This window comes from Glandiceps talaboti, chromosome 3 (genome assembly GCF_964340395.1).
Source record: "Glandiceps talaboti chromosome 3, keGlaTala1.1, whole genome shotgun sequence".
Classification (NCBI taxonomy): Eukaryota; Metazoa; Hemichordata; class Enteropneusta; family Spengelidae; genus Glandiceps; species Glandiceps talaboti.
In genome coordinates this window covers 24,429,885-24,444,010 of record NC_135551.1, presented here as the reverse complement: position 1 = coordinate 24,444,010, position 14,126 = coordinate 24,429,885, and the positions used below count along the sequence as shown (strand labels likewise).

The window sequence follows — 14,126 nt, the reverse complement described above, 5'->3', positions numbered from 1 at the left end:
AGATGGTGAAATGTTGGAAAGGCGGCCTTGTAAGTCGCCATAAAATGATGTGGTAATGGAGAATGTTCCTACATGTGACTGGATGAATGGAACCTATTACGAACAAGGAAAACAAACAAATGAATTGGATTAATAACACTTGACTCAGCAAGTTGGAACAGCAGAGACTTGTATTACACACCATGGTTTGATAACAAGTTTATGTGTACAAGAAGTGACAGTGGAACTGGAACTTTGATTGTGAATGTGAACTATTATGTAAAGTGGCTATAAAACTATTTTTATCACATGATGCAATATAATACAAGTCTGTACTTCCAACATGCTGTGCTAAGTATTACTAATCCAATTCAGTTGTTTACTTTCCCTATTTGTAACATTCTATTCATCCATGGTCCTGATGTCCACAATTGTATATATCTTAAATATCGTTTTTGTCTGTTTACTAGTACATTACTACAAAATAATGTTTGTTCCCACCTTGATAGAACCACAAACCTGGGACAACGATCAAGTGCATACTTGTGTATGCAACATATTTATACATCACCAAATTAGGTTTATGTCTTTGTATACAAAATTTATTTATTTTATTTATGAAAACCATACATAGCAAGCACGACAGAATAATAACTTTGTTACAATTGACTATCCAGTCCAATTTCATAATTTGAAAAACACCGGAATTCATTTGCTAAATTTCTCTCATGCTTTGGTTGAAATTTACAAATTTTGAGTCCAAGTTTCTCTTCTAATGCTTTCTCCATCACAGCACCTACAAACGAAATAACAGAAAATATTACCCACAATTTGACCATTGACCTTTGTACTCTGATCATTAATATTACCGGTAATAGAGCAAGCATGAGACACTGCTAAAATCAATAGGAGTGTGATGCCATTAAACCATTTTAGTATATTGTGTCAATCTGGTTAAAATCTTATGTTGAGGGCAGTCAGTAGTCTGGATGCCAACGTGGTCTCTCTAACTAAACCAATGAGTGGAGGTGTAAATCTTACAATACTGTATAGGACCTAGACGAGGCAGTCAGTTGTTCACTTAAATCATACTACATTAGATTGCGCTTGAATAGTCATTGGATGACATGTAATTTGCATTTTTCTCGTGTGGTGGTGATCAGAACAAAAACATAAACCTGTAACATAATCACTGACTAAAGCACTACATCATCATGGAAATATGTTTCTAGATATAATTGTGACAGTTGTAGACTATAAGATATGTCATGTCATTCTGCCCTCACTGCTTCAATTCCTCTGGGATTGACCGATGTGTGAGGGCACCCCATCATGGCATACCTTACAGACCACAGTCTAGTCGTTAAACCATATTTGAGCACTTCCAAATATGGTTTAACGACTAGACTGTTACAGACTTTGAGAGCTGATACTGATAAAAGTTGTCAACATTCCATAACTGGCATATATTGATCTAATATATCAATAACTGATAAGTATTCTTGAGTAGTTTTTGCTGCATATTTAAAAGGTTCTCACAGTGTTGTACTTACTGAAGCACACTAAACCATCACTTTTTCAATGAAACCTGGTATTATGTACCCATAAACAATCTGACGACGTAATTTATCCTACATATCAAAAAATGTTCATGAAATCCATACTATGCAATCAGCTGTTCCAACCATGCCAGAAGACAATCGTAATGTTATAGAAGACAGGCATCAACATTAACATTAACACTGGAATGTCGTTTTAGTTAAGTATTTTCACTTGAATAATATGCTTACAAACTCAGCCTGTTCCACTTTAAATGTGAACTTTTTTGTACAGTGCACCCTCTATTGACACTGACACACAATGACCCACTTTTGTTTTTACTGTTACAACGTGATAACAACTAACCTGTACAATACAAAATCTTATCCTTAGCAAGATACTTGACTGTCTGGGCAACTTTCACATGACATTCTTCCGATAAAAATGGTGGATCAGCAACAACAATATCGAAGGAATGTGGCTCGACAGACTTCGGAAAATCAAGTGGTGACTTGTAGTCGTAGAAAACAAAGTTCTCTCCATACATTTCAAATCGTGGGTCAAATTCAAAAAGGATTGATGTACAGGTGTCTGGTTTCAACTCTCTAAGTTTCTGGTAAAGTGTCGGACAACACAAACAAGCTACTCTGTAATGTAAACAGGAGATTGTAGTTTAGAATGATCAAAAAACATTATTGCATACCTGTATTCAAATGAGTGTGTGTATGCAATTAAGTGTTAGGCTGTTCCATGTAAACAAAGTCACACAAATGCATTGTTATATCTCTTTTATGAATTTTGATGTTTGATAAACTATCATGGAAAGTATGATGATAATAGAAACTCATCACATTGAGTGTCAGTGTGGGTATTTACACACATGGTTGCAGTGTTTTCTACTGCTATGTTGCATTTTCTACTTCATTCTATGTTCATGACAGTAAGCTCACAGAGAGCACTGCAACAAATTGTACAAATAACTAGACTAAGTCACACTTCCACTCATGAGTCATGGGTTCTGTCATATTGATCCTCTGTGTGCCCTAACCTGCCAGTTTCTCCGATAACACTCAATACTTCCTTGGCCAGTGCTGTGGCTGTTTCTTCATCATACCAGAACTGTGACAGTTGCTGATTGAATAAAAACATTAGAGAGCTTATTAGATATTTGGAGACAAAATAGGAGGGAATAGTATCACAATACCACTTATTATATTACTACATCACTTTGCATGCAAGAATTATTCTTTCTAATTTATATCACCCTCCTATATTGTACATTTACAGTCAACAAATCCATAGTAATAGATATAGATCTGAAATTAAAAGATATTCTAAACAGAATGAAGTATGAGTGGGAATTATTTTTTTTTTTTTTTTTTTTTTTTTTTTGGGGGGGGGGGAATAGAAGATGATGTAAGATGATGGGAATATGTTGGAGTGGGGATTATATGGTGGATGGGTGTTGGGGGAGAGGTTACACAGTGGATATTTATTGGAGGAGTTAAATGTTGGCTGTATGTTACAAGGAGGGGTTACATAGTAGATGTGTGTTGCAGAGAGGCTACATGGACATTGGTGGTGGGTGGGTATTGAAGAGAGGGCTATGGTGCATGGGAGATGAAGGTGGAGATTACACAGTAGATGTGTGTTTGCATGAGGAGGGGTTACATCATGGATGTTTGCTGGAGGGAGGAGTTCCATAGTAAGAATGTGTTGCATGGTGGGAGGGGTTACAAGGTGGGTGTGCATTGGACAGAGGGTGGGGTTCTGCAGTGGGTGGGTCTTGGATGGAGGGATGGGTGACAGGTATCTTTATCTTACCCAATCTTCATCAATTACACCAGTTCCTTCTACAACATTACCAGCCAACATTGATTTAATTTGTTCTTCCTTCTCTGCTTGTACAGCATAAAACTCTTGTAAAGCAGCCAAAGTATCAGCTGGGAGTTGAGGTACATCATCATCTGAATCGGACATTTTGATTTAACTTTTTATTTTGGGGTGTTTGGTGGTGGAACAAAGAAAACTTCTGAACACCAGTAATTTCAGACGGCTAGTGAAAATGAATTATTGATAAATAAGTGAGATTCTGTCCAGGAATCAAAACACGTAGTCCATTTTCCTTGTTTTAGTGACCCCTTAAACAAAACAAAATGCGATTGTGTTAAATTAAATATAGCATTTATACAATTATATTCGAACATCAAAGTAGTATATCACATTAAAACACACACACACAGTGCAGACATACCTATAGACACATTTGTATGCAGCCATGACAGACAACCAATGAGCCAGACAGACAGACAGACAGACAGACAGACAGACACAGACAGACAGACAGACATACACATACACACATAGATAAATGTACATGTACACATGTACACACACACACATACACACACACACACACACACACACACACACACACACACACACACACACACACACACACACACAGAACCATACAATATCAATGTGCCTGATAGTTCTCCTTGGCAAGTTTTATATTGAGTAGTACCACAAGGGACAGGAGAAATATATGCGAATATTTGCACATGCTAGACGGTGAATGTTTACAGAAGGGAACAGAGTGTGGTACAGAACAGTATGAACACTCAGAGAATTAGCTGATAACAGCTATTTAATGACAAGCATTGGGAATGAAATACATCCAACATTTATATCACCATCTTCATATGAATATAAAGTAGTCAAAACATATGCAAATCTTAGCATACATTCCTCCTGTCCCCTGTGATAATACTAAAATGCAATGCGACTATTTTACAACATACAACATCAATACCGGTAGTTGGGCTTACCGAAATCTCACTCTCATGCCACCAAACTGATCTGAGCCCAAATACAAAGCCATATACTGTTATACATAATACAATACATACACATTCATACAATACATACACATTCAACATTGTGTTATTCAAAAATACAATATTGACAGGTTTTCATTGCATAAATACTCTATTGCAAATGTAGGCCATGTGAAATCGTCGCATGCAACATAAATTTCTCGTAATTGCTTATAAGAGAGTGGTTACCTGTAAACAATCAGCCATGCGTCTTTTACGCGCCAGCAGCTGTTTCCCAGTTCAAAGTTCAAGCGCATGCTCAATTCACTTGGATACAAAATGGCGTCCCTCGTTGCGTAAGTAGTGTAGTGTCTACTTGTTGCGTTGCACTGCCGAGTGGACAATTACATGGGGTGCCTTCATTCCGATGGATCCCAAGTGTCTCATCCGAAGCAGACGTTAAGAGGTACAGTTAGAATTTATTTCAGACGGAATTTCTTATTCAAAGCTTTTAGTTTCGCCGGCACTGGGTACAATGTATGGTTTCTCAGATATCTAACAATTCAATGAGACAGTTATACCCAATGTCTATAATTGGCAACGCATATGCAGTGACTCGGCGTAAATTTAAGCTCTGTTCAAAATATCTGCGTCGATACTGTCTATACCTTGATATTTATTGTTCAGACATTAGATGTTGTCGAACGCCCATTTCGCGAACCCGGGAAATACTACATTTTCCGCAGTCCATTTAAAAATTAAATGGCCACCACACGTATCACAACCATGGCAACGTTTTATTTTCAATGTCTGCAATCGTAAAAATATTGTTGTTGTTTTTCGTGTATTCCACCAAATTTGTTTTACTTGCCAAAGAAAATTTAAGTGTGTGTATGTGTGGGTCCCGGTGTACAATATCTTGCGGAATAGTTAAGTTATATTTTTTGTAATTATTTCTTGATTTAAAAAATACGACTTTGAAATTGAACAGTAATTTAATTCAAATATTTTCCCGGTGTATGGTTACTAATTTTCTAAATTTGGTTATAAATTAGTGGTCTGGGCATCTGCCTAAGTTACTGTACTTTAAAAAAAATCTGACCAGGGGGTGTGTTTCACAAGTATTTTCTACATTGTTTACTTTATATATATGTGTATTGTGTGAGATAAGTTTCCTTTGCCTGACCATTGTGACATTGTGTATTTTGCAAAGCATGAAAACCCGGGACAATTGCTTAATGAAACGAAAGTCGAAATTAGATACTTTCCGGGGTGACGATCACCTGTGGTTGGTATTAAAAGGTGTACGGTACAGTATTGTGTATATATATGTCCATGATTGTCTGAACTCAGTGCGAACGTTCTTGTTTACAATTGCTCATTGTTAGGACGCTGAAAAGCAATTAATTATTCATCAACTTGACGCGTCTCTCTATTATTCACTATTCATAAAAGTCAACAATACACTCCTTACGTGCATTTACTTCGTCTGGTCTGAATGTGTCCAGATATATAGGCACCGGTACCGTTTCATACTCACCGGTTTATTAGCCAAGGAGTCACCAGTGTATCACAGACCCCATGAAGTTGTTCACAATGCTTCTCCATTAGGCAGTACTAAGAGTGACTGTTCACAGACTCTAATAAGTGAGCATAGTTACATACTACAGTTTCTACTCCCGGAATAAACAAACTGAAATGTTTCCAGTGTTTTTGCTAAGGTTTGGGAACCCCGGTAACAGAAAGGGGGAAAGAGGTAAAACTGGTAGTGCTTCCCATGCAATGTATCATAGTTTAGGTGGGGAACCCCGGTAAAATGATGTGGGAACCCCGGTAGATTTTACCTACTTACCGCCCTTAAATAAAACACTGGTTTCCAATAATCTTTAGACTAGAAATGTTCATTTATAACTCTATGTGTGATGTTGTCATGAAAGTTAATATACTGTGAATAGCTAGACTCAGTTTGTTTATCAGTACAAAAATTATAATCCTAAATAAAATATTCTTGCAAGCAAAACAAATAAGGCTAGTTTAGATGCAGTTGCCTAGCAACCAATCTAGTGTAACAGCTGTGGATACGTTTGCAAAACGGGGAAAAAACAACAAAATAATATAAACACACATGCACATACTCTGACACATTATCAAAGAGAATTAATATAATCTATATATCATTTCACATCGTTAATTTTTTCTTCTTACTTTCCAGCGATGCACTTGTAATGAAATCATGATTCACCATCAGGAAGCCCAACAATCATAACTTAAAACTCTTGAAATCATGAAGAAAAAAAAGAAATCCAAGAAAAGCGGGCGTTTACGCATCAGAGTCCGAATAACACCCAACCGAACGAGTACTACAATAAAAACTTACGATGCCACGCCAAAAAGATTCACATCCAAGATTGATCCTCTGAATCTAGAGGAACAGAAACAACGGTTTCTAAAATATGGTTTGGTGCCGAGGTTTGAACTAAGATACTCACCAGACAGAATGCAGGATATAATTAATACAAAAAGAGCACAGATTAGATTTCTGTACTTAAAGGATGCAAGAAGAGTACTCGATCATGTGTCAGAAAAATTTGGATATGGTGAGGATTTTTTAACTGCATCATTTGGAAAGAGAATCTCTTCTGCCCAAGCAACACCTTTATTGAGTGAATATTTGAAACTCAATATGGTGGATGGTATGCTATCAGTTGGCTGGACCAAGGATCTCTCTTGCAGGTAATAATCTGAAATACTTGACCAAAAATGAAAATTCATACACAAGTTCTCGTCTTCCACTTCTGATTGAGAAACAGACATGTTTCAAACAAATCAAATCTCTTCAGTGTTCTACCAATTATTTAACAAATATTTCTCTGTCATTTGGCTGTTGGTCAGTTGATTATGCTCTTAGCCTCAAAGAGTTGAATTAACATATATGATATGATATGATATGAATATGAATTATATTTCTACTTTTCCATTTATTTTCTAATGATGATTTAAAGTAAAAGAAATAATTTATATCTTAAATGGTGTCAAATGTGGTATAGGCACTGGAAGTTAAGCAATCATAATATTTATATATATAAAAAAAGACAGTGTCAGCCATAAATGAAAGTTGAAAAAATTTAACACCTGTTTGCTTAGTCGGAGTATGTCGTATTTTTCCAGTACTTTATAAGACCAGTCTCAAATTAAATTATTGTAATAATTACATAATAGTTCCTTTCAATGTTTTTAAATTGGTCATCACATAATGTTCATATTATATGAAGTTTGTACTCAACAATTGCAAATCATCGAATAAAAAACTTTAGCCAAATAGTACATTTTTGATTTAGGCACTTGTTTGAGTTTTAATGTACCTGTACACAATACAAATATAATTTGTTTCAGCGGGAGGATGGCTATGACAGGACCTAACACAAGGCTGAATAAACCTGAAGCAAGAAAGTTTTCATTGTGGTTGAAGGACTCAGTTGATAATGCATATCTCAGAGAACGTGGAATTACATGTCTGGCTGATCATGAGATTGGAACACACTTTGTATCCTTAAATATTCATTTTAATCTATTTATGCAAATTAGATAATTGGTATGCAAAAGATATCATCTTCATCTCTTTAAACATATACATGTATATGCAAATTGCTCATCGGTACGCAAAATATTGAGATCTATATTTCACACAATTTCACTCCAAAATTTCAGATCCTTACAACTTTTCCTTTTGCTGTACAGCAACTTAAGGTTGATTTTGGATGACTTTTGTACAAATGATTGAGTGACAGCTCAGTATTGTACACAAAAGAATACATCTAAAAGTTGTTATCAGATCACATGAATCCCAGTACAAACAGGAACTGCATCTAAAATTTCAAGATTGGCCAGGAGCTGTACATTTTTTCAACATTAGCTGACAATATATAACACTTTGAGCGTGCAACATGCTCACAGACCTCATAGAGCACCTATGAAACTGCTGTTTTAGAGAGTATTACAGTTTTTTTTATTAATGCCAGTTTCATACTTGCTTTATGAGCTCTGTGAGCATGTTGCATGGTCAAAGTCATCTAGCACAATGAGCGTCATCTGAATTCAACCCCTATTTATGCAGAGTAGGTCTTTAAAATTTGTTATACTGGTCGATGTGAATCATGTAAATTTTACCTCTTCATAACATTATTATTCTGTAATATCCTGTGCATTTCAATTCTATTCAAGCTGTGACAGTTTTTATTGTTTATAGTCTCCACTACATTAGAACTTTACCAAAGTAAAGATAGCATTTACCTGTTTCATGTTACTAGCTGTCACTTATCAAATCATTACTTGCATCAAAATATACCTCACCTCTTCGATAATCAAAAATTTATGACAAAAGAAGCAAAAAATTGTAGCAAGACCACATCAGTTAAATCCATTTGTGAATTTTGTGCTATTCATTTTGAATTCTCTCAATATTTGTAAGGAAAAAGACACAAGAATTTTTTTCTTCAAATTTTTTACCATTTGAATCTTAATTTGAATTGTTTGTTTTGGTATATATTGTTAATTTAAATAACCCTTTGTACCATTTGCCAAGTGATAAAGGTATGAGTGTAAAAGCTGTGTTTTATTTTAAGAGTCAGTAAATATGTAAATTCCTTAACTGCATATGTTTAGTTCCGGTCATTGAATGATGGTTTACAACCATGGTATTCAAGTAGAGATAGGTTTGGTCTGAGAAGCGTCAAGTCACAACCACTGCTGGAGACAGAGGAAGGCTTGGCTACCATCAACACTCACTTCCAAGCTAAAATACCATTCTTGTTTATGCCAGCTTTAGTTTATTGTAAGTATTTGAGCAAATTACAATTGCTCTGATACATAACCCCACAGACATTGGAGAGATTCATCTATGATAGCACATATTGACTTAGCATCATTTGGTGATACAAAATCCAATGTAACTGAGGTATAGGCTGGATATCTTGTACATAAACAGCTAAGCTGCCACCACCCCCCAAAACCATATATATTTTTTGGAAGCTTATTTATATTCCTAGAAACATATGACTGTTCTCACAGACTTCAAAGTATACTGAGCATTGTCTATTGTATTTTGGCACACAGGACAGGTATTTAATATTGCCCCCATTCATTTGTCATGTGTATAAATCCTTCATTGAATATAACAATAGTATTTACTCTGCTCAAATATACAATGTACTTTATATTGGAATTGTAAGAATTCCAAATAGACACAATTCTAACCAAACAATATCTTTATATACTATGAACGGACTGACAAAGACCTCAATGCCAGGCAACCAATGAATGGTCCATCAATTATGCTTTTCACAATATACCTGTATTATGCCGAGAGAACTAAAATAATTATCAGGGTGCAATATATACCTTGAACCACATATCCATGGTAACCATTAGTGGCAAAGTGTTATGTACAAATCTTGATTCAGTCACCCAAGGCTTAGATAACTACATCAAATAATAATAGAACAATACAAGCATCAAAAATAATCTGAAAGATAAGAAGAAGGCTTTTCATAAACTTAAGGCAAAAAAGCACTGTAAGCGTCTATTTTAATGTGTTTTGTCTGTTGTTTGTTTTGGTATGGATTATTTTTTATAATCTGAAATAAAGTGATAATAATAATAATAATAATTGCATATACTGGCCACAAGAGGTAAAGGAATAAAGTGCTACAGAAAGTAAAATTCCCCACATATATACTTGTATATCATTATTTCCTTTATATCCTCTTCTTTTAATAGATACCTCATGTAAAGCCACTGAAATGACATTTGAAGAACTCTATGACCACTTGCAACATTATGTACAAAATCCTGAACAACGCTGGAAACATGTGATGCGAGTCAAGCGTGGTTTAGAAAACCCCAATGACCTGGGTGGATACGGCAAAGACCAGTGCTACTTTGCAGGTGAAAATACATCTTCCTGTAATAGTAATAGAAATGTTTTATGTATAATTTCCATCTATAGATACATCTACATGTTTATATTAACATATTTCATAATACAGTCACAATGATATTACTGCTTCCAAAGTAAGAAAGTCAGAGGAAATGAATTCCAGCAACTAAATGAGTAATATCAACACAATTTCAAAGAAACCTCTGTAATTAACTGACTGTTGCCCTTTTGATGTGTGTTTAGGTGCCGTTGAAATCCTTCGTAATATCGACAACATTGATTTCCCATTGTTGTATGCTGGTAAGCTGTGTGTAGATGAAACAAGTCGTGTTAAGAGAATAGCAAGAATGGAGTGTATCAAGTTACCACACTTCTTACAGAATGTTGACAAGTACAAGAAACGACTGCGATTCATGGCACGCTTGAACGGCTTGATCCCCGAAGACGAGAGACAATCATCAAGATCAAGGTCAACCAAAAACAGGAAGGTATCATCATCGATGTCATCGACGTCAAGTTTGGTACCAAGGGCAAGTTTATCAAGCCGTAGTTCCAGCAGTCCTTTACCGAAACTGCCGACCGATTCACCAGTACTGAAAACGCCATCACCGCCACCATCTATTCCACCACTTCGATCCATGTCACCGCTAAAAAGTGCATCACCTGCAAGACGTCTACTGGACAGGAGGACACAGTCACCACAAAAGTTGACATCCATGGATGGGTCACAAGAATGCTCTCAGAGCGATCTGCATTGTTCTGAGGACGGGTACTTGAGGCGTAATGACAGCATTCCTACTATATCCATCAGCATTGCCTAACAACCTCCTGTTGAAATCACAAACACTCATATGTAAAGCAGCACCATCAGCATTGCCCAATCTCATCTAAAAACTTAAACTACTTAATTTACACAAGACCTTCACATTTTATGACTATCCACAAGATTTCAGGTTTAAGATTTACACAATATTTGTCCATCTACCATTTTTATCTTATCGTTTTTATCAAAACTTTGAAGTGATGAGAGTTACAAGTGTTAGGAATAGATTTACATGCATTGTGTATTTTCATTATATGTGTCAATTTTGTTTTCTATATTTATGCCATAGACATTATCAATTTGCAGTATTACTTCATATTTGCTACTATGTCACTAAATACATACCAGATTGGTATTAGTAGCATCCCCATCTTAAGATCAGTTACAAATATTGACCATCGCATAGACTGACCATACCACATACAGAAAATACCCGGGGTGTACAGTAAACTACCCTCTTTCAGTAGTTATGGAATTTTCCAATATACATAGAATTCATTTGGACCATACCATATATAGAGAATACAAGGGGTGTATGGTAACTACCCTCTTCCATTAGTTATGGAATGGTCCAATATACATAAAACATATTTGGGCCATACTACACACAAAGAATACAGGGGGTGTATGGTAAACTACCCTCTTCCATTAGTTATGGAATGTTCCAAGATACATAAAATACATTTGGGCCATACCACATAGAGAGAATACAAGGGGTGTATGGTAAACTACCCTCTTTCCATTAGTTATGGAATGGTCTGACATACATCAAATATATTTGGACCATACCACATACAGAGAATACAAGGGGTGTATGGTAAACTACCCTCTTTCCATTAGTTATGGAATGGTCTGACATACATCAAATATATTTGGACCATACCACATACAGAGAATACAAGGTAAACTACCCTCTTCCATTAGTTAAGAGAATACCAAATGTATAAAATAGTAGATATTGCCGATGTCAAGTTACTTGTAAGTTAAACTCTTTGTAAGTAATTTGCCAACATATTATTATCAGAAGTACAAACAAGTACTTTTAGATTTAATTAAGATTGTCAGTAATTGACTTAAAACTATCATGATGAAAAAATTCCTTTAGAAATTTGAACAATTTCTTTTCAAAAACAATTATTTTTGATTTAGTGTATATAACATAAAATAGTATTTAAGATTTATAGTGTTAACTCTACAAAACTTGTAAATGAGTATAAAAATTGTTGCAAGCTTGTATATGGACCAAAATTAACATTTTCCCTCAAATTACACTTTGCTTTACAACTTGGCATATACTAATTTCACTACTTATGCAAGTGTGATGAGTTTAATTAGTCATTTGAAATATTAAATGACCTATTCTTTTTATAGTGTAGGTTCATATTTAATTTTACACACACACATACATACACACTCACACACACATACAAACACATACACACACAGACACACACAGACACACAGACACACACACACATACATACACACTCACACACACATACACACACATACACACAGACACACAAACACACACACACACACACACACATATATAAAGTCATAATATGTAAAATGTCTGTTGGAGTAAACAGTACTCAACACATATGTACGGAGTGGTGTAAATAACACAGTATCAAACAAGATATACAGGAGCGTTACAGTGTTTCACGCTGTTGCGATCATCAGACGACTGTCGTCTGATGTAATTATATATATATGTATGTATGTATGTATGTATGTATGTATGTATGTATGTACGTACGTACGTACGTACGTATGTAATATATCACTTATAACAAAGGTCATATCATATCACTCAACAAACTATAATTGTGGTCCATATACTAATTTTAACAAACATGGATTGAATATGTATAAGCCTTCAGCAAATTCTACTTTATTTTAATAAGTCAATTAAAAATGATTAGCTGTAATTGTAACTATACAAAACTTATTTTTTTAGTATTATATATATATGATATGCATGCATGTAGACATCAAAGTTTTACATGTATTTTTAGAATTCTAGTTATTAGTGTCATCATGTTTGCTACCTCTTAAAAACATAGAAAATTAGAAACTTTCACATTTATTATATAAAGCTATATTTTGCTCAAATTTATCATAAAAATTACTTTGCTATAAAACTATCTTACATATCTAGATTTACTTGCATAATTGTACAATAATGAAGCTAGATTGTACATATATCACTTTATATAATGCAGTCTGAATTTACACTTATCCATATTATGATGCAATATTTTCTGAGTCTTTTCGCATAAGTGTGTGCATTTACAACTAGTATTATTTACCATTGTGTATAATTTGAACATGTGATGAAGCTTTAAAAAAATGCAGGAGAAATGAAGTTACTCATTGAACATGATGTTTTTAACACAAAGATAGACACAATTCAATTCTAGACTAACAATAACAGAGACACCATACACAGCAGGATCTTTTACCCAATCATGTTGAAAAGTGATAAAGCGTGCATTGCTATTCTTTTACAGTGCAGTAGAAACAGGCTGCTGCTGAAAAAATTACACATGGACCTGACAATTTTCATGGTTTGAACTGATAATCAACATGGTAACTTGTCTACTTCTACATCCCCACTGTGCATGGTACCTTTGTTTCTTTTGCATTTGATGTTGTCTTTGTGTGTGTAAAAAAAAACATTTTGTCTTATAAGTGAAACACCAAGGCATCTTCATTTCTCCTGTAAGACAGTATTTGAAACAAAATATTCATCTACTAATAGTATTAAGACTTACAAATGAAAATTTCTATTCACAGTCAAAAAATTGCTCCAGAAGCAAATCCCAATTTTTGCAAATTTAAACACCTGGTTATCATCAAAGAATTGTAGGGGTGTACTAGTCCATCCCTAATAATGCTAATGAGACATCAGTGAAATCTTTGGATTCGCTTCCTAAAGTTGGTTTTAATACTCTGTGAGTAAAATATTTCATTTGTACCTTTAAAACCGAAAAATCATGAAAATTAATTCTTGCAGTATTAATAA

The 14,126-nt window shown here is 34.8% G+C and overlaps 2 protein-coding genes across 3 annotated transcripts; one reads left to right on the top strand and one right to left on the bottom strand.

The window, feature by feature from the left end:
- Nucleotides 1-638: 638 nt before the first annotated feature.
- Nucleotides 639-4,681, bottom strand: LOC144432944 (EEF1A lysine methyltransferase 1-like). Of its 2 annotated transcripts, none has more exons than XM_078121257.1 (5): nt 4,587-4,681; nt 3,343-3,574; nt 2,567-2,649; nt 1,885-2,165; nt 639-775 (listed from the first exon to the last, which is right to left on the bottom strand). In XM_078121257.1, the coding sequence occupies exons 2-5, from the start codon at nt 3,496-3,498 to the stop codon at nt 639-641; spliced, it is 657 nt and encodes a 218-aa protein (XP_077977383.1). In that variant the 5' UTR covers nt 3,499-3,574; nt 4,587-4,681. The 2 variants fall into 2 exon arrangements, with proteins under 2 accessions (XP_077977383.1, XP_077977382.1); XM_078121256.1 differs by having other exon boundaries at nt 3,343-3,659; nt 4,587-4,643.
- Nucleotides 4,682-4,746: 65 nt separating this feature from the next.
- On the top strand, nt 4,747-11,293 carry LOC144433401 (microtubule-associated tyrosine carboxypeptidase 1-like). The gene is made up of 6 exons (XM_078121707.1): nt 4,747-4,803; nt 6,550-7,070; nt 7,731-7,881; nt 9,000-9,168; nt 10,113-10,280; nt 10,516-11,293. Exons 2-6 carry the CDS (start codon nt 6,622-6,624, stop codon nt 11,091-11,093), a joined length of 1,515 nt encoding a protein of 504 aa, XP_077977833.1. The 5' UTR covers nt 4,747-4,803; nt 6,550-6,621; the 3' UTR covers nt 11,094-11,293.
- Nucleotides 11,294-14,126: the final 2,833 nt, after the last annotated feature.

Coding starts and splice junctions, on each gene's coding strand:
- LOC144432944 (XM_078121257.1), bottom strand. CDS start 3,498: ATGTCCGATTCAGATGATGATGTACCTCAACTCCCAGCTGATACTTTG. Junction 2,166..2,566: donor GTTATCGGAGAAACTGGCAG/GTTAGGGCACAC, acceptor TTTACATTACAG/AGTAGCTTGTTTGTGTTGTC. Junction 776..1,884: donor TAAGATTTTGTATTGTACAG/GTTAGTTGTTAT, acceptor TTTCGTTTGTAG/GTGCTGTGATGGAGAAAGCA.
- LOC144433401 (XM_078121707.1), top strand. CDS start 6,622: ATGAAGAAAAAAAAGAAATCCAAGAAAAGCGGGCGTTTACGCATCAGA. Junction 9,169..10,112: donor TATGCCAGCTTTAGTTTATT/GTAAGTATTTGA, acceptor TTCTTTTAATAG/ATACCTCATGTAAAGCCACT. Junction 10,281..10,515: donor AGACCAGTGCTACTTTGCAG/GTGAAAATACAT, acceptor ATGTGTGTTTAG/GTGCCGTTGAAATCCTTCGT.